We start from the raw sequence: 23,430 nt of genomic DNA, 5'->3' as shown, positions 1-23,430 counted from the left end.
TAAAAACTTATTAAATCTATCTCCCCAATTTTCAGACACCTCCATCATCCAGATGCAGCCAAATGTGTCTTCCAGGTTATCGGAAATTAATCCATTCAGAACAAGTTTCTTGCTGTTATGAATGTATTCCCTGTCCAGAGGGAAAAATCTCCAACCAAACTGTGCTGTAATTGGTTCTAAAACCAGACTGTGTAGGGTGGAGTATGTTGTGGTCTTCTAGGTAGTTGGTGAGTTTAGCTACTAAGCCTTCTATTAGTTTGACATAAAGTGATATTGAGGCTATGGGTCTGTAATTGGATGTTTATCTGTTGCTCCTTTAGGGTCTTTTAGGATTGGGGTGACGATGATTTCATGGAGGTCTTGTAGGAAAAGGCCATCTGCGAGCATGGTTTGTATCCATTGTAAGAGAAGAGCGTGGAATTTAGTACTGGAGGATTTTAATAGGTATGGAGGGCAGTGGTTGAGATTGCAGGCTGCGTGGCTGTATTTTTTGTAGAGTTTGTTAAGGTTGGACCAATGTATAGTGGGGAAGTGGGACCAAGTTCTGTCTGCCGCAGCTGATTCTTTTTCTGTGGGGGGCAATGTGATCTCTTCTATGTGGGTTGGGGTTCCAGTGTGGGTAGTCCTGGCAGTTGTAATTTTGTTTTTGAAGTATTCAGCTAAGAGGGTGGCTGAGGGGGAGGATGGGTGTCGTTATTGGCCAGGTAGGGTTTGGTGTCTGTGAGTTCTTTTAGTTTTTTTGTGTCTTGGGTTTCAATGCCTATTAGGTTGATGTAGTGTGTCTTTCTTTTTTCTTTTAATTTTAGCTTGTATTGTTGATTTAATTTTCTCCATGCTGTTTTTTTGGGTTCTTGGTTATTCTTTCTCCATTTTCTTTCTAGTCGCCTTCATTGTCTTTTGAGTAGGATTAGTTTATTATCGAACCATTTGTCTGATCATCTGCTAATTCTGTTTTTTGTTTGTATTGGGGCTAGCTCATCTAGGGTGGCTGTAATTAGTCTGCACCATTGTGAGATGAAGTCCTTGGGGTTGTATTCTTGGATTATTGCGTCTGCTTTAGTCCAGAATTTGGAGGGGTCAAAGTATTTACATGAGTTGTAGGTTGGTTTTTGGGGCTTTGGTTTGGTTTTGTCTTTGGTCCAGTTGATGTTGAAGGAGTATGTGTAGTGGTCTGACCAGAGGAATTGAGACCAATTTCCATTTGATGTTTGAATCTCTGGAAGAAAGGACTGTTGTGTCATGAAGTCTGCGATGTCTAGTTGGTGACCTTTCTCATGTGTGGTTTGTGGGTCTAAAATCTTATATGTTAAGACTTTGAGGAATGACAGTAGGTTTTCTACTTGTTTGGAGGATTTGTCTTTGAGATGGAGGTTTAGGTCTCCTAGGATTAGGTTGTAAGTTGCCGTTAATGAGTTTCGATATAAAAAAATCTTCAAATTTAGGTCTTGCTGTGTTCCAATTCCCTGGTGTTATGTAGCAGATCATGCAAGTTATGAATCCTTTTAGTTTGGTGCATGAAAGTTGGTAGGCTAGTAGATCCATGTGTGGGGTGGACGTTTTGCCTAGAATATTCAGGTTTAGGGAGTTTCTGACTAAGATGGCTAGACCCCCTCCTCTTTTTTTTTTCTCTGCAGACCACTGTTATTTTGTATTCCTTTGGGCAGACTTCCATTATCCTGGGATCTGAGTCTGATATTAGCCAGGTTTCTGTGAGGAAAAAGCAGTCAAGATTCTAATTTTCTATCTAGTCTTTTATAAGTTCTGTCTTTGGGCCTAGAGCTCTGATGTTTATGTAGGCACATGTTAGTGTGGTGTATTCTGTTTGTGCATTGTTCGTCGTTTTTGGGTAGATGAGTGATCTTGGGTGAAGGTATGGTTTGGTATGGTTTGGTCTTAGAGGGGTTTATTGGTCTTTTTCCCCATGTTTGTGCCTGGCTGGCCCGGAACGTCCTCGGCATCGGCCTGTTTCCGATGACAGCAGTGGCATCGTATTCCCCAGCGGTGGTAGCAGCATGTTTCCCAATGGTGGTGGCATGGGGGAGGGCAGGGAGAAAGAAAGGGGGGGACAGGGAGCCAGAAAGAAAGAAAGGGGGCAGGGTGAAACAAAGAAAGGAAAAAATGGGGCACAGAGAGAGAGAAAGACAGACATACAGAAAGAAAGGGGGCATGGAGAGAGAAAGAAAGAAGGGGCAGGGTGAAAGAAAGAAAGAAAGAAATGGGGCACAGAGAGAGAGAGAGAAAGACAGACATACAGAAAGAAAGGGGGCATGGAGAGAGAAAGAAAGAAGGGAGCAGGATGAAACAAAGAAAAAGTTGGGGAAGGGAATGAGGTCTGGAGGAGAGGAAGCATACAGGAGGCTGAAAAAAGGGAAGAAATATTAGATGCACAGTCAGAAGAATTAAGTGCAACCAGAGACTGATGAAATTACCAAACAAAGGTAGGAAAAGTGATTTTATTTTCAATTTAGTGATCAAAATGTGTCCATTTTGAGAATTTATATATGCTGTCTATATTTTGCACTATGGGCCCCTTTTACTAAACCGCAATAGTGTTTTTATGAGCAGGGAGCCTATGAGTTTCGAGAGCAGCGTGGGGCATTCAGCGCAGCTCCCTGTACTAAAAACCGCTATCGCGGTTTAGTAAAAAGGGAAGGGGTATATTTGTCTAGTTTTGTATAGTTGTTACTGAGGTGACATTGCATAAAGTCATGTGCCTTGACCTCTGAAAACCCGCGGAATATAAATAATTAACATTTTCTCTGTGTACAGTGTGCTTTGTGTTTTAAAATTTTTTATTGTAAGTAGATCATTTTGACTTGGCCACAAAGGTAAGGAGGAGGGAGGGTGGGGAGCTGCTGAAAGACATCTAGTAATCCTTGCAGGCTTGACTGCAGGGAATTATTTCTGTAAAATCATGTTTTGTTATGTGACTAGCATTATTTAGACTTTAATTTCTATGAATGAATAGAATGAAAATGATATAAAATTACTTGCTTGTTTTTATGTGCGTGCGCTGAAGGAAAGTGGAGAGAGAGTGGGCTGAGGATGCTGAAGGGAAATGGGGAAGAGATAGTGGGGAGAAGAAACACCAGGGAAGGGAGAGGAAAGAGATGCCAAGACCATAGGAGGAAAGGAAAGGAGCTACCAGACCATGGAGGGGGGGGGGGAGATGTCAGGGGGAGGGGGAGGAGGTAGATGCCAGACCATGTGGAAGGAAGGAGAAAAAGGAAGGAGAAGAGATGCTAGACAATGGAGTGGGATTGGGAGACAGAAGGAGAGGAGAGAGATGTCAGGGCATGGGGGGAAGGAAGGGAAACTATAGGAGACAAAATGCCAGACCAGAGGGAAAGAAAGGAGAGGAGGTGCCAGAGGGAGAGATAGGAGGGAGATGCCAGGGCATGGGTGGAGAGAAGGGAAGGAGATAGAGATGCCAGACCATGGGGTGGAGTGGGAAGAAAGGAAGAAAAGGATAAGAGAGAGATGCCAGAGCATAGGGGAGGGGATGAAGCTAAAATGAATCATGTACAAAGGAGAGAAAGGGCACAGGACATACAGTTTATTGAAAGGACATAGGAAGAGGGAAGATACCATATGGAACAGAGAGAGGGTGGACAGTGGATGCAAGGGGCAGAGAGAAGGTGGACAGTGGATGCAAGGGGCAGAGAGAGGGTGGATAGTAGATGGAAGGTACAGAGAGAGAGAGAGGGCACAAGCTGGGTGAAAGGGGCAAAGAGAGGGCAGATGTTGCATGGAAGGGAGAGAGGACAAATGCTGTATAGAAAGAAGAGAGGAAAGAGAAGATGATTAAAGCAGAAACGACAAAAGGCAGAATGATTTTTTGTTGCTTTACTTAGAATCAAGTAGTATTGTAACTATATTGATAAAATTTTATAAATAGGAAATGGAAATAAGGCAATTTTTTGGACTAAACCCTCTTTTCCTCAGGTCAGGACAGGATACCATAACAGTACTGTTCTGAAGAAAGATTTGGCCTCTGAAAGCTAATTGAAAAATGAATTAGTCCAATAAAATGATATTTTCTTATTTCTCATTATTTGTTTTATTTTTATTTGTTAAATTTGTAAAGTGGTGATTGTTATGTATCAGTTTTTTAAATTTACATCTACTATCTTTATATTTTGCACAGTATTAAAGGACATGTGTTACTGTTTTTGTGGTATTGCATTGTATTCAGAGTCTGGTTTCTTAGCAGTTCAGTTTAACTTTTGTCTACATATTTCTATTTTTAGTTTGTGATTATTCCATATTGGGCGAGGGTGTATCTCTGTTCTCTGTGTATGAAAAGAACATAGTTTTCAGTTGGCATTGACTGCAGGATCAATTGACTGTGTGGGATCTGGCTTGTTTAGTTTTACAATGTATGTGTTGGTGTTCTAGTGCTCACTGCAATGTTTAAGATGCTGCCTTTTCCTAGGCAGCGGCGAAAAGGGCGAACAGAATGCTAGGAATGATAAAGAAGGGAATCACGAACAGTTCGGAGAAGGTTATCATGCCACTGTACCAGGCCATGGTGTGCCCTCACCTGGAGTATTTGTCCAGCACTGGTCATTATACATGAAGATGGACAAGGTACTACTCGAAAGGGTCCAGAGAAGAGCGACTAAAATGGTTAAGGGGCTGGAGGAGTTGCTGTACAGTGAGAGATTGGAGAAACTGGGTCTCTTTTCCCTTGAAAAGAGAAGACTGAGAGGGGACATGATCGAAACATTCAAAATACTGAAGGGAATAGACTTAGCAGATAAAGACAGATTGTTCACCTTCTTCAACGTAGGGAGAACAAGAGGGCACTCTCTAAAGTTGAAAGGGGATAGATTCTGTACAAACATAAGGAAGTTATTCTTCACCCAGAGAGTGGTAGAAAACTGGAATGCTCTTCTGGAATCTGTCATAGGGGAAAACACCCTCCAAGGATTCAAGACAAAGTTGGACAAGTTCTTGCTAAACTGGAACGTTCGCAGGTGAGGCTGGATTCATTTAGAGTGCTGCTCTTTGACCTGGGGGCTGCTGCGTGAGCAGACTGCTGTGCATGATGGACCACTGTTCTGACCCAGCAGTGGCAATTCTTATGTTCTTATGAAGATTCAGTACCAGAGACCTTTACACAAGCTGAGCTCAATGATCTTATTTGTGATCTAAATCTTTCAAAAGAAAAAGCAGAACTTCTTTCTTCAAGGCTTAAGCAAAAGCACTTGCTTGCAAAAGATGCTAATATAACTCATTACAGAAAAAAAGAATCATAACTTAACAATATTCTTCACTATAAATGGCTCATTGTGCTTTTGTCATGACATAAACTGGCTCGTCAACAGATTTTCGCAAGTGCATTGTCTAGATGAATGGCGTCTCTTCATTGATTCTACACAGAGAAGCTTGAAGGCAATGTTACTGCACAATGGAAATTCCAAACCAAATATACCAATTGCCCATTCTGCTCATCTAAAGGAATCTTATGAGAATATGAAGAATTTACCAGAAACAACCAGTTATAAAACACACCAGTGGAACATCTGTGGTGATCTGAAGGTCATTGGGATGCTAATGGGAATGCAAGGAGGAGTCACTAAGTACTGCTGTTTCCTGTGCTTGTGGGATAGCATATCTAAAGCTGAACACTATGTCAAGCGTGTCTGGCAGCTGAGGATACCTATAACTCAGGGACAAGCAGTGTGAAATTTATGCCATTGGGGGATCCTCATAAAATATTTATTCCACTTCTTCATATCAAGCTGGAGTTGATGAAGAACCTGGTAAAAGCCATGGGTAAAGCATACTCATCAGGTTTTCAATATCTTGTTAAGAAATTTTCAAAAATCAGCACTGCAAAACTGATGGAAGGGATATTTACAGGCCACAGATTAAGTCCGTTATGCAGGATGAAGATTTTAAGGAATCACTCTCAGCAGCTGAACTTGAAGCTTGGGAGGCATTCAAATGGTTCATGGAAAACTTTCTGGGCAACCATAAGTTTTCTTAATACAAGGAAGGAGTTCAGAATATCCTTGACTCATATCAGAAACTTGGCTGTCACATGTCATTACACTTTTTGCACTCACATCTTGACTTTTTATGAAAAATCTTGGTATGGTGAGTGACGAGCAAGGATAACATTTACAACATTTAATGGAGCAATGCTACCAAGATTTATGGAATGAGAGTATGATGGCCAACTACTGCTGGATGTTGTGCCGTGACAATCCAGATATAACTCATAAAAATAAATCATACTCTAAGCATTTTTGAATAAATATTGGTTGCTAAGTGACACAGCCCAGTATAATTATTCTATGCTGTGTGCTTATTTGACTTTAGACTGAAAATACTGCAACAGGATGTCCAGGGCGGTACTTGGAGAAACCTCCCAGGAAATGGACTTGGGAATTCTGATCAACAAATCGATGAAGCCGTTTACACAATGTGCGGCGGCGGCGGTAAAAGGGGGAACAGAATGCTTGGAATGATAAAGAAGGGAATCACAAACAGATCCGAGAAGGTTATCATGCCGCTGTACCGAACCATGGTGCACCCTCACTTGGAGTACTGCGTCCAGCACTGGTCGCCGTACATGAAGAAGGACACGGTACTGCTTGAAATGGTCCAAAGAAGAGCAACTAAAATGGTTAAGGGACTGGAGGAGTTGCAGTACAGTGAGAGATTAGAGAAATTGTGCCTCTTCTCCCTCGAACAGAGATTGAGAGGGGACATGATCGAAACATTCAAGGTACTGAAGGAAATAGACTTGGTAGATAAGGACAGGTTGTTCACCCTCTCCAAGGTAGGGAGAATGAGAGGACACTCTCTAAAGTTGAAAGGGGATAGATTCCGTACAAACGTAAGGAAGTTCTTCTTCACCCAGAGAGTGGTAGAAAACTGGAACAATCTTCCGGAGTCTGTCATAGGGGAAAACACCATCCAGGGATTCAAGACAAAGTTAGTCAAGTTCCTGCTGAACAAGGACACACGCTGATAGGACTAGTCTCGGCTATGGCGCTGGCCTTAGACCAGAGGGCCTCCGTGTGAGCAGACTGCTGGGCATGATGGACCACTGGTCTGACCCAGCAGCGGCAATTCTTATGTTCTTATAACATTTCTTTAAGTTGATGCTGCAATTCTTAAAACGCTATAAATTAACATTAGTCATAATTTTAAAAATTTATGTGACTGAAAACAATTAATAACAGATCTGAAATCAGCGTGAAAAACTGATTTAGAAAAATGTGCTGTGTTGTCAGATGATTGCATCCCAAAATTTTTGTTGTCTTGTGTTATCGGCATTGGATGACTTGTCATTTTGATCATCCAAGTGCCGATTTTGGAGGGTTTTTAGATGTATATCCATTTTGATTATGAACCTCTCTGTGTTTTAAGTTTTTTTTTAAAAGAACTTGATTCTGTATAGGATGCCCAGTCTCAGAAGTTGACAGGCATCCTATATAGAATCGGACATCCTACTGACCTCTTATTGGTAGGGCCTTAGGCAAGTGGTCCAAACTAAGATTCCGATTATCCCATATGGCTAAGGTCCCACCCATAGGAAGGGCCTTAGGCACCTGGGCCAATCAGGCCTTAAGCCCCTCTCCGGTGCATCCCACAATGCACCAGGAAGGGGCAAGCCTGCCTCTTTTCAACAGTCGGGCCTGCCAGCCAGACGGTAGGAAGACCCGGCCGACCAACTTTTAGGGTTGATGGAGGGGGGTCCACGCATGGGGGATTTTTCCAGGCAGGAGGGATTAGAAATCCTTCTTGCCTCATGTAGTTTGCCTACAGCTGCCTACAATCAGGATGCAGTTTACATAATCCGGGCCTTTGTGTTCATAAGCAGCAATGGTCACAATTTAAACCATTCTTCTGAATATAAGATCCACAAAGAGATCATATTACCTTCCAGTGCAAATAATCCACAAATCTCCATCCTTCCCTGCTCTGGGCCGTGTTGTTAACTGATCCAGATATAATCATGTCATGCAGTGCGTGTGCTAAGGCATACACAGCATTATATACACTATAGCTGCTTGCAAAGTGTTTCATGAAGCAATGCTTATAGTTTGGAAATGTTCTATTTGTACTGCAGTCTCTTTTGATTCTTCTTGGGCATTGGCTATCACACAGACTCTGCCACCAGTCCTGAGCTAAAATATCTCCTGATAGCTGAATAGGCTTCATCTCACGAACAAATTTTGAAAAATGTGGCATGTTCTTTCCAAAATTTGAGACTGTCAAGCTATTGTTTTTCAAATCAAAGTGAGTGGGAATGTTCTCTGAGAAGTCCAACTCATTCATGATGACGAAAACCTTACCAGATGTCTGTAGAAGTTCAACAAACATTTTTCTATACTGTTTCCCTCCATTGTCTGTATTACAATAGATAATGATCACAATGGCTGATGTTCGATGAAGAATCGAAATAAGTTTTCTTCTTAGTTTCCATGACATGTCACCTGTGTGCTTGAATGTTACTTCAAACTCAACACAACCGCCATTGCGCTCAATCTCTCCTTTCAGTATCTTGGCATCCCTTACATTGCTGTCATCATCAGGTGTAATAAATCCGAACCAGTTCCAGCCAAAATGCTTCAGGAGCTTGGCTATCCCAGCCCAGAGATGAAAATTAGTGGGGACAGTGCGGTAAAAATAAGGGAACTTAACAGTGTCACTCATTAAATAATCCCATGATTTGTAACTGATCTGTTGACAAAAAATTCTCATCGTCAGTTTGTCACAATGAGATAATTTAAAACATGTATAATACATTTCAAATAGTTGTATCTCTACGAGTCTATTTGGAAGTGATGTGTTAGCATTTTCAGCCTTTTTTTTGCTTAAGGGATGGTGGTAGCAAGAGAAAAATTAGACTTTGATTGGCTTGGGCCACATAATCTAAAGTTCAGCTGCACAGGCGTCCTGCATGTGTGTTTTTGGCAGAGGTATATTTGCCTGTCCCTTACAATTGAAATAATGATTTTCAGGTACACTGCAACAAAGCATGCTGGGAACACTGGCCGACAGTCATGTGCGATGGGCAAATATGGAGGAAAGATCCAACCAATGTTCCCCCTAAGCTGTGCGAGAGTCCTCTACCTATATTCTTGCCAGTGTTAGAGCTGATTTAATATCACATTTTCAATGGCAAAGAATAGGCAAATTGTGTAGAACTGTAAAAATATATTGGTTCAGTGGCAAAACAAATCTAGCTCTCCTCCTAACTTCGTCACAGGCTTAACTAGGAAGAGCAGTAAGCCCCTATGCAGGAGAACTGACCAGGTTAGCTCTGCTGAGCATGATAGTGCTGACCTCTCTTTCACCGAGATTGATAAGGCAGACAGTGACTGCCAGGGATAATTCAGGCCAGCCGCAGGTCACTCTTCCAAGACTGCTGTTAGAACTCATAAGATCTCAGGAGCCAGGAAACTACATCTCCCAGAAAGGCAGAGAACTAGCAGGAAGCTGTCATTTGAGCAGACACAGCTGCAAAGGGAGCTTTCTCCCTTCCCCCTCTTTAGAGCAGGGAGGGGTGGCTGGGAGCCTATTAAAATGAGGCAGCTGAGACTCAGATAGGGGGAGGAGCAGAGAAGCTGGGAACGTGAGCCTGCCAGGCAGCACAACTTAGCTCCCCAGCTGAATGCTGAAGAGGTGGGACGAGACTGTGAAATGGTGGACATGTCAGAGGTGCCTGAACCCACAAGAGAGAGACAGTCAGTATTCCTAGTGAGAGGTTGAAAGCCATGGACACGAGCTAAGAGGTTGGAAGTGTTATGATACTTTTTTGATGCTTATCTGTTTTGTGAAGTTTTGGGTCTAAGTTCATTTTGTGGGCAGAATTGTCTATCTTTCCAGAGCTAGGCTCTGAGGTATTCTCTCACATTGTTTGTTGCTTTGAACTGCTGGGACATTTGAAAACAGGGAGCATTTTTGCTTGCTCTTCTCTCCTCACAGCTGGAAGCTAATTAACTACTGATAAGCTACTGCAGGGAACTCAGCCATAGAGGAACTGTTTTATATAGTTCCCTTACTGCAGTCAGCCTGTGCCAGAGATCCAGCTTTGTGCAGTATACTTTTTTTGGTTTTGGAAAAGTTTTATTTTCATGTAATCAGAACCTTGTATATTTTTCTTTACTGCTCCTCCATAGAACCAACCTTTATCCTTTAAGGCTGGTGAAGAGGACTGAGTTGCAGAGACTAAAGTCCAGCCATAATTCTGGTTTTGTGTTTTTCTTTACTTTTGGTTTTTGATATAACATTCATGCTAGTGTTTGTGAAGCCAGTGTGGCCAGGTTGGCCCCATATTGCATGTTTTGGTTTCTGAACAAATGTACTGAAAAATATTACAGCTTACTGATAAAACCAGAACAGCCTGACCTAGAGTCAGAAATAAAATTATATCCTTATTTTGGACCTTCCTGAGTGTGTGTGATTTCCTTACTTGCTTTCACTGTGGACATTTTACCTGTTGGTTTTCACCCTAGGCCAATGCCTAGGTGGCCTGAAGGATTCCCTAGTTGGAGGGAACGCACTGGGAACAGTATCGGTCGCTGTGAAACTGGCTCACTGCGCTGATCAGGAGCCCGGGTTGCAACAACAGATAAGGATGCTCAATATAACATATTAGGCTAAGGAAAGAAGCCTGCTACTTAACTTTGTACGGTGGATGGGGAACTCACTGTCAGTCTTATCTTCCTATAGTTTCTTAATATAACATTGTTATCTTCTGTTTGTTTTATATTGTATCCATTTTATTATGTATGCTTTATTGTACCTACACAGAACTGTTTGATGCTCAGGTTATACAGTGAGGGGCATAATAAAAAAACAACAACATCTAAGTCTCCTTTTGGCCTAAGGCCTTAAACTTTGAAAATAGAAGTAGGGAAAATGTCCATTATCAAAAAAACGTCCAAAAGGAGGTTTTTTTTTTTTTTATAATGGCCTGCCTCTACGTTCAGCTGTTTAAATGCCCAGACCACCACTACATCTACATTAACACCATATAATCAACCTAAAAAAAGCCTAAGTCCCAAACGTCCAAAACAAAGGCTTTTAGGCAGAGGAGCTAGTCCTTCGCCTAAAAGCTGGATTATGTAACTGGTGTCTGTCAAAAACAACACCGGTTATAGAATCCCCCCCTACAATGATCGGGGCAAGAGGGAACCCAAGCCCTCTTGCCCCACGGCACCCTCAAACTGCCCGACACTATCGGGGAAGAGGGAGCTCAAGCCCTCTTGCCTTGCAGCACCCCCAAACTCCCCAACACTATCGGGGCAGGAGAGAGCCCAAGCCCTTCTGCCTCACGGCACCCCTGAACCCCCAATGAAGATCGGGGCAAGAGGGAGCCCAAGCCCTCTTGCCCCGTGGCACCCCCAAACTCCCTAACACTATTGGGGCAGGAGGGAGCCCAAGCCCTCCTTCCCTTGATGCAAGGGCCCCCCTGAACCCCTGATCGCCCCCCTGCCAACCCATGACCCCCCCACTGACACCATGACCCCCACACCCCCCTCCCCATACCTTCAAAAACATTGGTCGGACGGACGGGTGCCAAGTCCATCCGTCCGACAGGCCAGCCATCTGTTGAATGGCTGGCCTTAGGACCTGATTGGCCCAGGCAGCTCAAATCCTGCCCACAGGTGGGGCCTGAAACACTTGGACCAACCGGAATAGGCCCAAATGCCTAAGACCCTGCCCACAGGAGGGGCCTAAGCCTACTGGGCCTATTCCGATTGGCCCAGGCGCCTCAGGCCCCACCTGTGGGCAGGATTTTAGCTGCCTGGGCCAATCAGGTCCTTAGGCCAGCCATTCAATGGATGGCTGGCCTATCGGATGGATGGGCTTGGCACCCATCCATCCGACCAATGTTTTTGAAGGTTCAGGAAGAGGGGGTGGGGGGTCGTGGGGTCGACAGGGGAGAGATTGGGTGTTCGGGGGGCACTTGCATCGAGGGCAGGAGGGCTTGGGCTCCCTCCTGCCCGATTGTGTTGGGGGTTCAGGGGTGCCGCGGGGTAAGAGGACTTGGGCTCCCTCTTGTCCCGATCTTTATTGTGGATTTGGGGGTGCCACGGGGCAGGATGGCTTGGGCTCCCTCCTGCCCTGATAGTGTTGGGGAGTTCAAGGGTGCCATGGGGCAAGAAGGCTTGGGTTCCCTCTTGCCCCGATCTTCATTGGGGGTTCGGGGGTGCCGGGGGCAGGAGGGCTTGGGCTCCCTCCTGCCCTGATCGTTGTGGGGGGAAGGGTGTATCATAGCAGGGGAGATGAGTCATCTCCTGCCACGATCATTGCTTTAGGGGTAGGTAGGTTGCTGGGGTTGCTGAGCTGATCGCAGCAGCCATGATCAGCTCAATGGCCCCTTTTCGGCACTTATACCTGTTTTGACTTGGTCTAAGTCAAAACATATAAGTGCCAACTAGGCAACCTGCCTAAACGTTTGGTTTTACCTGCTGCACACCTAGGTCTAGGTCGGCCCTCCGCCCGCCCTTTCCCCTCCTCTAAAAACGCCTCTTTTTTCTCTGTGCGTTTAGAGGCAGGGAAAAGGCCTAATCTTGTTTTAGATACATCTAAAACCAGCTTTGATTATGGGTACTTGGACAATCAGGCTTTTTGATCGTCCAAGTACCCATTTAGGCCACTTTTTAGACTTTTTTTTATCATGTGCCCCTATGTGTGTGTATATATATATATTTTTTTATCTTTTTTTTATTTTTTTTTTTACAATAAATGAAACATTAGCAACAATCCCCCCAATATTCAGCAGCTAACCATAAATATTCAACAGGAGTCAATGCTGAATATTCATGGTTAGTGCCTACTGGCTATGTCTACTAGCAAAAAAGAAGGTAATAAGATGATCAAAAAGTATATCATATTCCCATTATTTTAAAAAAATGATAATGAACGCAAAAAATTCTGCTGATCAAATAACTCTATGAGAGCCTTCATCTGATTATTAAACTGGCTATGACTGAGATATCTGGTTAGGCATGGATATTCTGAACCTAACCTGATAAGTTTAGGTCTGAATTCTCTAAATGATAGATATAATCTATAATTGGCTAACTGTTTTGCTCCTTGGGGAGAGTGTTAGACCTTGCGGGAATAAAAATCTATTCCAAACACTTGTAAATAATCGGACATCAGTATGAGATCTAAGAGTATAAATGTGGGATTTTTGAGCTCAGGTAGCTCAGGACTTCTTTCGGAGCGATAGCTTGATTTTTTCCACGCTCAGAAAGAAGATCTGACAGATTTGAAAAGGTTTCTGTCGCCGAGTGATCTGAATTTAAGTATTTCCCGCTCATGACGAAGATGAGGACACGGAGCTCTGTCAAGTGGCAGTACTTTTCAAAATTACATTGAGCTAAGTACTCCTCTACGCAGTATAGTTTTCAGGGATAGCACATTTTTCTTAAAATTTGTAGCGAAGAACTCCTCCATGCAGTACAAGTTTCATATATATATTTCATGAATGAAGTGGTACTATAAACCGTTTATAAACAGTTTATAGTTAAATGAATGAATTATGATGAATTGCTACGAGTATCGCATGAATTGTTAAGAAGCAACATGAATTTGTTTGGAAGCAATATGAACTTTTTATAGACTTTTTTTCAAGACTTTCTCCTTTTTCATACACATTGATTGGTACCTTTTGAGTTTGATGTAATATGTTTTTTTTAATACCTATTTATATGTGTTTTTATAAAATATTTATTTATTTATAGGTGTTTTCATGAATTTTTGATAAATCAAATAGAGTATTTTCATGTATGCTTTCTGTATGCACAATGCACTTTCTGATGTGGTTTAAGGACACTTAGCTCATGTTTTTTTATGAATTTCTTGTAATTTCCTTTAGGCATCTTACAGTTAATTTCTTGTGTTTCTTTCCCCCTAGTGCACTGTGAGGGGTTCTGTCATACTAATGTGTATTTTTAATCCATTTTCTATCAATTGTATTAATTCATATTTAAAGCATTTGCACTTTAGAAAGGATTTGTTATAGAGAATACATAGGGCACACTCTAGGGAGTTTATAGAATATATGCTAAATACTTTTTATCCCCGGAGCGATTGTTTGACCTTGATTTTATTACTATTTGATTTATAGGGCTTGCACATTAAGGACTAAATAATGTATGAGGCAGCGCTAGTTTAGACTTATGTCTGGTGCTGGTCACCTATGAGTTGCTACCTGAGCTCGAAAATCCCACGTTTATACTCTTAGAGCTCACATTGATGTCCGCTTATTTACAAGTGTTTGGAATAGATTTTTATTCCCGTAAGGTCTAACAATCTCTACAAGGAGCAAAACAGTTAGCCAATTATAGATGATTTTATATATTGAACTTATTGGCAACTGCTGAGCCTGCAGGGTTATATATCTTTCTCTAAATGACAACATTTTTTAGGCATCAGTAGGCACCAAAACTCAGTAAAAAAAAATGCTGTTGAAACGATATTTTTAAAAATAAGTTTCAAATCACTTACTGGTGCCTATATATTAAAATAATTATTACTCACTGGAAAGTCTTTTCAAGAGTTGAATACATGGAATGGTGGAATTTAGAAAAAGTCTAACTGCTAAGTATGAGAGATTGCGGAAAGAAAGGGATGTTTGCATATTTTTTTAAAAGGTTGGAATCCCCTCACAAAATATAGTGACATATCACATTTAAAATTAATATCATTTTTTTTGTAATGTACATCCATGCTGTTAGTTTTCTTATGTTTAGGTATGTTTAATCTTAGTGTCAACATTATTTATATACTGATTATTGTAATTAATCTGTTTTGCCAATCATTTCTGTGAACTGTTTGAGTCATGACTTGTTTATATTTGAAATTATTAATAAAATATATTGAACTCTAAAAAAAAGCATTCTTAAGTTGAATTTGAATGTAAGTTTGATCATGTGAGAATCTGTGTGCATTTATGCTCTCCTGTGCAGTACACAGTCTATAAAAAAACATTAAACATGAAAGAAACTGTCCTCAAAATAAAGCAATGTAGTTTAAATAGAAAGAAAAAAAGGAGGTTTACACTTGTTTCTCTTCACAAAGCCATGGACAGCATTTCCTACATGCTGCCTGCAGCTGACCTGGAAACCTTCCCTATGAGCACAAAGTAGTTGGAAATTTTCTTTTTCCCTCCCAAAGTTTGATCCTAGTATTCTTCATACCTTCTCCAGCTCCTTGTGGCCCCTCTTGCATTCCTTTCCATCCATTCCACTGTTCCTTCTCCACCATCACATCTAACATTTTTCCCTCTTATCTCCTCTTCCCTAAGTATTTCTCCTCTCCCACCACCATGTCCAATAATTTTCTCTCCCTACCTATGCCCAACAATTATCCCTTTCTATTATCTCCCTCACCTCAGCTTCTCTCCCTCACTCCATTCTTCTTTACTATGTCCCAAGTACATGCTCCCTCCCTCCATTCTGTATCCCAAGTTCATGCCCCCATATCTCCTTCCTTACATCCTTTGTCTGAAGTTTGTGCTCCCATCTTTCATGTCCCATTATACCCCTCTCCCTCCCTCTCTCCATTCTGGGTCCCAACTTTGTGCCTCCATCCCATGGGTGTTTACCTGTTCTAGCTGGTTTCCTACTCCTGCTGCCTTCCAACTACACTTGTTTCTTTTTGCAAAGTCATGGACAGCAGCTCCTACATGCAGCTCATGACTGACCCAGAAGCCTTCATTCTGGTGTCAGAGGGAAGACTTCTGGGTCAGCCAAGGGCCACATATAGGAATCACTGCCCACAGCTTTGTTAAGAGAAACAAGTGCAGCTGGAAGGCAGCAAGAAGAGGGAGATGGCCAGAACACAGAACCTGTGGGAGAGGGCATGTACTAGGGACACAGAATGGAGGGAGGGAGGGAGAGGGGTACATTGGGACATGGAGGGAGGGAGCATGTTGGAACATATAAGGGAGGAAGAGGGTTACATTAGAACATGGAAGAGACAAGCAGGACCCCCCTCCTGTTTGTAATGTAAGTCAGATGTTTATAATCTGGGGAATGCCTGTACTTCAATTGAGTAAAATATTTGCACCAATTAGATAATTATGTTTATTCATAAATGACCCTATTTTATTTTATAACTGGACATACAATTTGTGAGCATTACTTTAGGCACCATTTACAGAATTTGGAAGAAAATGCATACTACAGAGTGAAAAGTAATCAAAGTGCAACACATCTTTTTAGATCATCCAGATATGCCAGGTTCTCTATTTCATACTGAGACCACCAAGTCAGAATCCCTCTCCTTTTATATAACAATCCTGAGAAATAAGGACTTTGTCCATGAGAAATATTCTGTCATGGAACCCAAGAAAGACAGTGACTTTATCCCAGGACCTATGAGAGACTGAAGGACTCTGGCCTAGGATCTCCATGATCCCAGATATTTTTTAATGGCTGGTGGTTAAGACTGAAGGACGAAGGGAAGGCTGAGGAGAAGAAGGCTTTTTGTAGAATGTATTAGTATGAGGAGTTTATCAGGGACTTTTAGGATTGGTAGGAGTTATGTTAGACTAATAGATGGAAAATAGTGGGAAGGTTGGGCAATAGATAAGTAGGTGGGAACATTGGGGGCTTTTTTGTCCAAAGATATCATAACTTTAACTCAAAAGAAGAGGTCTGTCACTCCAGATTTCCTGGCTCAGAAATTTTCTACCTAAGGTCCTAGGGAAGAATGTCACTGACACAAGGGTCCTTGGGTAGAGTTCCTCTAATATTTTACTTCCTGTACTTCAGGCTGCAACCCTTCAGTGCCTTTTGTGTTTTGCATATATTCAAGGTCTGACATTGAAATACTCCGTTTGTCCATCAACAGTTCAGCTTGTACACATTCATTTTGGCTTTCTCTGTCTATTGTGTACCTTCCTCCTACTACATTCCAAGCCAGGTGAAAAAGCTGATCAGAGGGTGGGATATTGGTCTGATTGGATACATTAACTAACTTTGCTGATGTGAGAGTTGAGTGATGTTTAAATAACTCATCATCCTTGTACTTCCTAGAGACAATGTGCTAAATTCACAAAGCCCACCGATCATGTTTGTGATCATGTACCAACCCAATTTTCCTCTGACCTGATTCACTAACCTCTATGCTGATCATCCTCTGATCTGATCCGATCTGCACATGCAAATGAGGGGCAATGGCATGCAAAGTAGGAAGGCAGCGATTCACTAAACTTGTTCAGGAACACCAATTGGGCTGGCTGATCAAAAAAGAAGAGACTGCTGGGGTCCAGTCACTCACATCCTTTCCTGCTTTGTGCCACCCTGAAATCCCAGCCCTAAAACACCCTGCTCTTTGCCTCTCCTGCTTTTGCTGCCCCAACTTCAACTGCTTTTCCCATCCCGATTTCTCCTTCTTCTTCTGTGAACAGAGTAATATCCTAACCCTGCTCTTGGATGCACTGGAATAATGATAATTGTACAAATAGTTCCAATCAAATATTGTTTATTAAAAATTAACAGAAATCTTGTTTCCAAAGGCATTTGTACAATGGAGACACATAACAGTCAGATGTGTAAAATGCACCTTTTCTGAATAAAATGATCTCAACCAAATATTTTGCTGCATTCAATTATGTACTCTTGCAATGACCAATATTACATCACTCCAATCCACCAATGATCAGCCAGCAGAGGCTGTACTTATGTATTTGAACAAAGAAATTCCTTTTAACTCTTATAGATACCAGGCTTAAAGAAAAGTTTTACAAATTATATATTTGTTCAAAGCAATTTCTGAATATGCATAAAACATTATAATATACCCAACGAAAACTCCCTCTCCCAGTAGTCTTTAAAAGTTTGAATCAAAACAGTTCTCTGACCAAACTGTACTCAAATGCTGTCAGTCTGGGCTTTAAGGAGCCCTCCCTTCACATCTAGAAAGGCAAGCAGGCCTCTTGGAATGTCACAGACTTAAGAGTTTCTATGGTAACCTAGATTAAAGGTCAGATAGGTCAAACTTCATATGTTACTTCTCAGGATTTCTCAAGGTTTAAAATATAAAAATAAAGTTTGCAAAACTAGTTTTATGTTTAAACACATATATACAATCACCATGGGATCCCAAACATTCACTCACATGCCACACATCATATTTCATTCATATTCAATACTTCTGTACAGCATATTTAAGAAATTTAGTCTTTTTTTTTAACCCAGCAATGGAATGCCAGGAATATCTGTTAATGCTAAAGCCGTGAGGTTTTTCCTATTCCCGTGGGTATGGCAGCCCAGACAAAGAATACCAGAAACCAGGGTCTTGAGAGGGAAAACTGCAATATTTTAGACAAAGAAATACAGAATGAAAAAAAGAAAGATGGAGGAAGATTAATACATCTACAAATGTGTTATATATACATATACCCAATTTCCATTATGATCTTGCTTAATACAGCAAATTACATGGACAGAATATTATTATACTTATTCTTACTATTAATCCCTAGTGTTTTTCTGGCCTTGGCTGCAATCCACATTCAATTTTTTATATCTTTGTATCTAACTTTTTATAAGCTCTTAATAGGGCATTGCCCTGTCTCCCATAAATTCATTACTAACTAGATTTATCCAGAATCATATGAAAAGTAGGTGTCTTGCATGTACCTTGCACACTATCCATTCTAGTGCAGCATGCCACAGTGCCCCCTGTGCATTAGTGCCACTCCTCAGCCACCATGCTTTCTGCTCTCTGACACCCTGCTCTCTGCCCCTGACTCTCTTGATCACCCTTCCCTGCAGTGCGAGCCCATGGTTTTAGCCCACAGGTTTAAAGCAGGTTAAAACAATGGGCTCACAAAGTAAAAAAGAAAAAAAAAGTTTCCAGCTCTGTAAGAATGTGCAGACCATCTACAGGCAAAGTCTACAGGCAGGTCTGCACATACATCAGGATCACTGTAGAGTGATTTGTGTGGTCGTTTGGGGCTTGATTCCGATCACCCCATTTGCATAAGGACGCTTTATGAATCAGCCCCCAGCCATGGATTGGATCGGATCCCTGGGCTTAGTGAAACTAGCCCAATATCCTTCTTCCAGCATCTCATTTTCTTCTCGCTTTACTCCCCATGTGCAAAATTCCTTAGATTCTTTTGGCCTAAGTTTTTGGATAAGATTTCACTTCAATTAGCAAAGCAAGTTTTTAACCAACTCTCTCAACATTATTAACTTGCATGCATTTCTAATGATTACCTGTTAATCTCCAGTTTGTCACTGTTCAGTGTCTGGATAATGAAATCATCTTGAGGAATATGATGGTCCGTAGAACCTGTTTATATAGGGTAGGGTGTTAATTAAAATTATGAATTCCCTGACCTGTGGGTAGTGGTATATGTTGAATGTGTTGTAGAGTTTAGTTGATTCTTTAGCTGAAAGGCCTTCAATGATGGCTGCCAGAGGCCTAGATAATTTACAGTTGTAATTCAGAATTTCAAACATTTCAGAAAAGATCCTTACAGCATTGAGAATTAACATCCGTGAATTGCCAAAAGACTCATAAATGTTGATACCCAGTGTGACGTTGGGTAAGAGTTCAGTGCTGTTGTTAATTTCCTCCACCGTAAACACAAAGGCCAATAAATTATACATGTTAAATGGAAGGTAGCTGTAATGATATTAAGGAGATAACATTTTTTAATCAGGGTTCTTATAAACAAATCCAAATATGCACTTATTTCATACCTATATCATGCAGGCAATTCAGGATCTTGAACACACAGATTTATGTCATGTGTTATGTCCTTGTGCTATGATAGACCAAGAAAGCTGCATTTAGGGGCTAGACCCAGGTTGTGGTCTTTTGACTGTCAATGGTTCTGAGCACTTTCATTCACAGTGAGTAGAGTTGAATCATTAGTTTGGGTATCTTTCTTGTATGTCAGAAGAAAGCATAAACGTGTGTGTACTATATTTTTGCACATTTGGATTTTATATAATGATGTGCATATGGTATGCCTTAGATTAATTTTTAGCTGCAAATTTATAGATTTATTTAAAAAAAAATAAATACATCCAAAAGACGGCATAAACCGACATTTGGATGTCCTAATCACTGGAACATCCAAGTGCTGATTTTTGAAACTGTCTTTCTGGACATCTTGTGAGGCCTCCTAGCCATTGTGTGTCTAAAATTCAAGGTACTGTGTAACAGTAAAAAAGTCAATTCTCTATGAGAAATTCAAGTATTTTCATAATAACTCTTAGGGCTCCTTTTACTAAGTTGAGCTAGCAGTTTTAATGCACGCACTAGACGCTAACGCCTCCATTGAGCTGGCATTAGTTTTTCCACGTAGCACAGGGGTTAGCACGCACTAATCTGAAGCGTGCACTAAAAACGCTACCACAGCTTAGTAAAAGGAACCCTTAGTATTTGAAAAAGTTTTTATATCAAATGTGATATGATCAGAGACTTGAAGGCAAAAACAAGGACAAACCCCAAGAATAACACCTCATCACCCAGTCATGGCATATGTCTCAACGATATTGAAAAAAAAAAAAAACATTTTATTTGCTGCATTGCACAGTCAATTATTCATATGCATTTGTGAGCAGTGAAGAAACATCTGACTTTGAATTGTTCTCAAATCCAAACAGAGACTGCACCACCTTCTCAGTTCATTCAAGTTATCATCTCGGTTAACACTGAAGCAGGATCAAAATGGGCCATGTCAGAATCCGTGACAAGACAAGTTTCTTGTTATTTGTGCATATGAAGCTTTTTACTTTTTTACATCTGGCAAATTGCTTATAGCATCTCACTGGAAGAAGAATTATGAACCTACTTTGGCCAACTTGTTGCGGAAATTGGACTATATTTGTTTAATGTTGAACTTCACTGCCTCTAAATATGGACATCTACATGCTTTTCATAAAGTTTGGGACATGTATTTCCAATGGAGAGAATCTGCATCTTCAACCTCTTAATATATATATATATATATATATATACATATATACATATACAGCATGGGGCTCATAATCAATACAAAAAAAAACATCTAAAAAGTGGCCTAAATGGGTACTTGGATGATCAAAAAGCCTGATCGTCCAAGTACCCATAACCAAAGCTGGTGTTAGACATATCTAAAACCAGCTTAGGCCTTTCCCCTGCCTCTAAATGCATAGAGCAAAAAAAAGGCATTTTTAGAGGAGGGGAAAGGGCAGGAGGTTTGCCGACCAACACTTAGTCGTACAGCAGGTATAACCAAAGATTTAGACAGGTTGCCTAGTCGGCACTTACACGTTATGACTTAGATCAAGTCAAAACAGGTATAAGTGCCGAAAAAGGGGCTGCTGAGCTGATAGCACTGCTGCAATGAGCTCAGCAGCCACGGCAACCTGCCTACCACCACCACCAATGATCACGGCAGGAGAGATGGCTCATCTCCCCTGCCGTGATAACGATACCACCAAGTGCCGCCAAATATGGCACTTGGGATCGCTATCGTGGCAGGAGAGATGCACCATCTCTTCTGCCATGATCCACCCCTCCCCCCAATTGAATCAGGAAGGAGGGAACCCAAGCCCTCCTGCCCTGGTGACTACCCACCCGCCCAACATGATTGGGGCAGGAGGGAGCCCAAGCCCTCCTGCCTCAGCAACTACCCACCCACCCTACACATTTGAGGCAGGAGGAAGCCCAAGCCCTCCTGCCCCAGGGAAACTCCCTACCCCCCCACCCCCACTAAGATACAGGCAGGAGGGATCCCAGGCCCTCCTGCCCTCGGTGCACCCCCTCCCATGATTGCCCCCAACCCTCCACCGACCCCCTCGATACCACTCCCACCCTCAACACCCCCATACCTGAAAAACAGTTGGCCGGATGGGTCCCAAGCCTATCCATCCAGCAGGCTTGCCCGTCAAGCAGGCCAGCCATCCATCGAATGGTGGACCTTAGTGCCTGATTGGCCCAGGTGCTTCAAATCCTGCCCTCAGGTGGGGCCTGAGGCACCTGGGCCAACCAGAATTGGCCCAGTAGCCTTAAGCCCCTCCTGTGGGTAGGGCTTTAGGCACATGGCCCAATCAGGCCCTAAGGCCTGCCATTCGATAGATGGCAGGCCTGCCAGATGAATGAGCTTGGGACCCATCCATACATCCAGCCAACTGTTTTTCAGGTATGGGGGTGTCGAGGGTGGGGGGTGGTATCAAGGGGTGGGGGTTATGGGGTTATGGGGTTATGGGGAAAATTGGGGAAAATTGGGGGTTTTGGGGGTGATCGTGGGAGGGGGTGCATCGAGGGCAGGAGGGTCTGGGATCCCTCCTGCCCGTATCTTAGTGGAGGTTGGGGTAAGGGGTTTCACTGGGGCAGGAGGGCTTGGGCTCCTTCCTACCCCAGTCATGTCAGGCGGGTGGGTAGTCATCGGGGCAGGAGGGCTTGGGCTCCCTCCTGCCTGATCCAATCGGGGGGAGGTGTGGATCACAGCAGGAGAGATGGCTCATCTCTCCTGCCATGATCGTTGCTAGGGAAAGGTGGATTCTGTAACCACAGACACCAGTTACAGACATCGGTTTGATAGACACTGGTTACAGAATCCAGCTTTTAGGCGAAGGACTGGCTCCTCCTTTTTCTAAAAGCTCTTGTTGGGCGTTTGGGATTCAGGCTTTTTTTTTTGGTTGATTATATGTTGTTAGTGTAGACGTAGTGGTGGTCTGGGCATTTAAACAGCTGAATTAGAAGCAGGCCATTATCAAAAAAGCCTCCTTTTGGATATTTTTTGAGAATGGACATTTTCCCTGCTTATACTTTCAACGTTTAGGGACTTAGGCCAAAAGGGGACTTAAACAGTTGTTTTTTTTATTATGCCCATCCACATATATATATATATATATATATATATATTTATATTTATTTATTTATTTTACTTGTACAAGTTTGCACTTTTAGATACTTTTTCTTGTATGATTATGTGGATGATATGATAGTGGGGGATTATAAATTATAATTTTCTATTTGGGGTTGGGTTAGGGGGGGTTCTTGTATTGATATATTATTTTATGATATTCTCTACTTGGTGCAGTGTATATTGTTGTTTTTTCCATTGTTAAATTGAAAATAAAACATTTTTTTTTAAAAAAAAGAAAATAATTGACTTGTAATACAGCGAAGAAAATGGGTTTTTTTTCAATGTCGTTGAAATATATGCAATGACTGGGTGGTGAGGCGATATTCTTGGGGTTCACCCCTTATTTTGGCCTTCAAGTCTCTGATTATATCACATTTGATATAAAAAACTTTTTTAAATACTAAGAGTTATTATGAAAATACTTTAATTTCTCATAGAGGAGTGACTATTTTACTGTTACACAGCACCATTTTTGTTCACCCTCATTCACAGTTGTGTATCATTTGGCTTCCCCACAGACTGATTGACTAAAATTCAAGATGGGCATGGTGGAGGGGTATATTGGA

General features: G+C 41.8%; 1 protein-coding gene across 1 annotated transcript in view; it reads right to left on the bottom strand.

Annotated features, from left to right (window-relative positions):
* Nucleotides 1–19,610, bottom strand: part of LOC117346245 (vomeronasal type-2 receptor 26-like) — a 40,362-nt gene extending 20,752 nt beyond the window's left edge. Inside the window, exons 1-2 of the mRNA XM_033915645.1 lie at nucleotides 19,338–19,610; nucleotides 7,900–8,703 (exon numbers count right to left, since the gene is read on the bottom strand). Coding sequence (XP_033771536.1) covers nucleotides 7,900–8,703; nucleotides 19,338–19,610 — 1,077 coding nt within the window. The remainder of the gene's footprint in view (nucleotides 1–7,899; nucleotides 8,704–19,337) is intronic.
* Between the last annotated feature and the right edge of the window lie 3,820 nt (nucleotides 19,611–23,430).

Source organism: Geotrypetes seraphini, chromosome 12 (assembly GCF_902459505.1).
Source record: "Geotrypetes seraphini chromosome 12, aGeoSer1.1, whole genome shotgun sequence".
Taxonomy (NCBI): Eukaryota; Metazoa; Chordata; class Amphibia; order Gymnophiona; family Dermophiidae; genus Geotrypetes; species Geotrypetes seraphini.
This window is presented reverse-complemented; position numbering and strand designations above follow the sequence as displayed.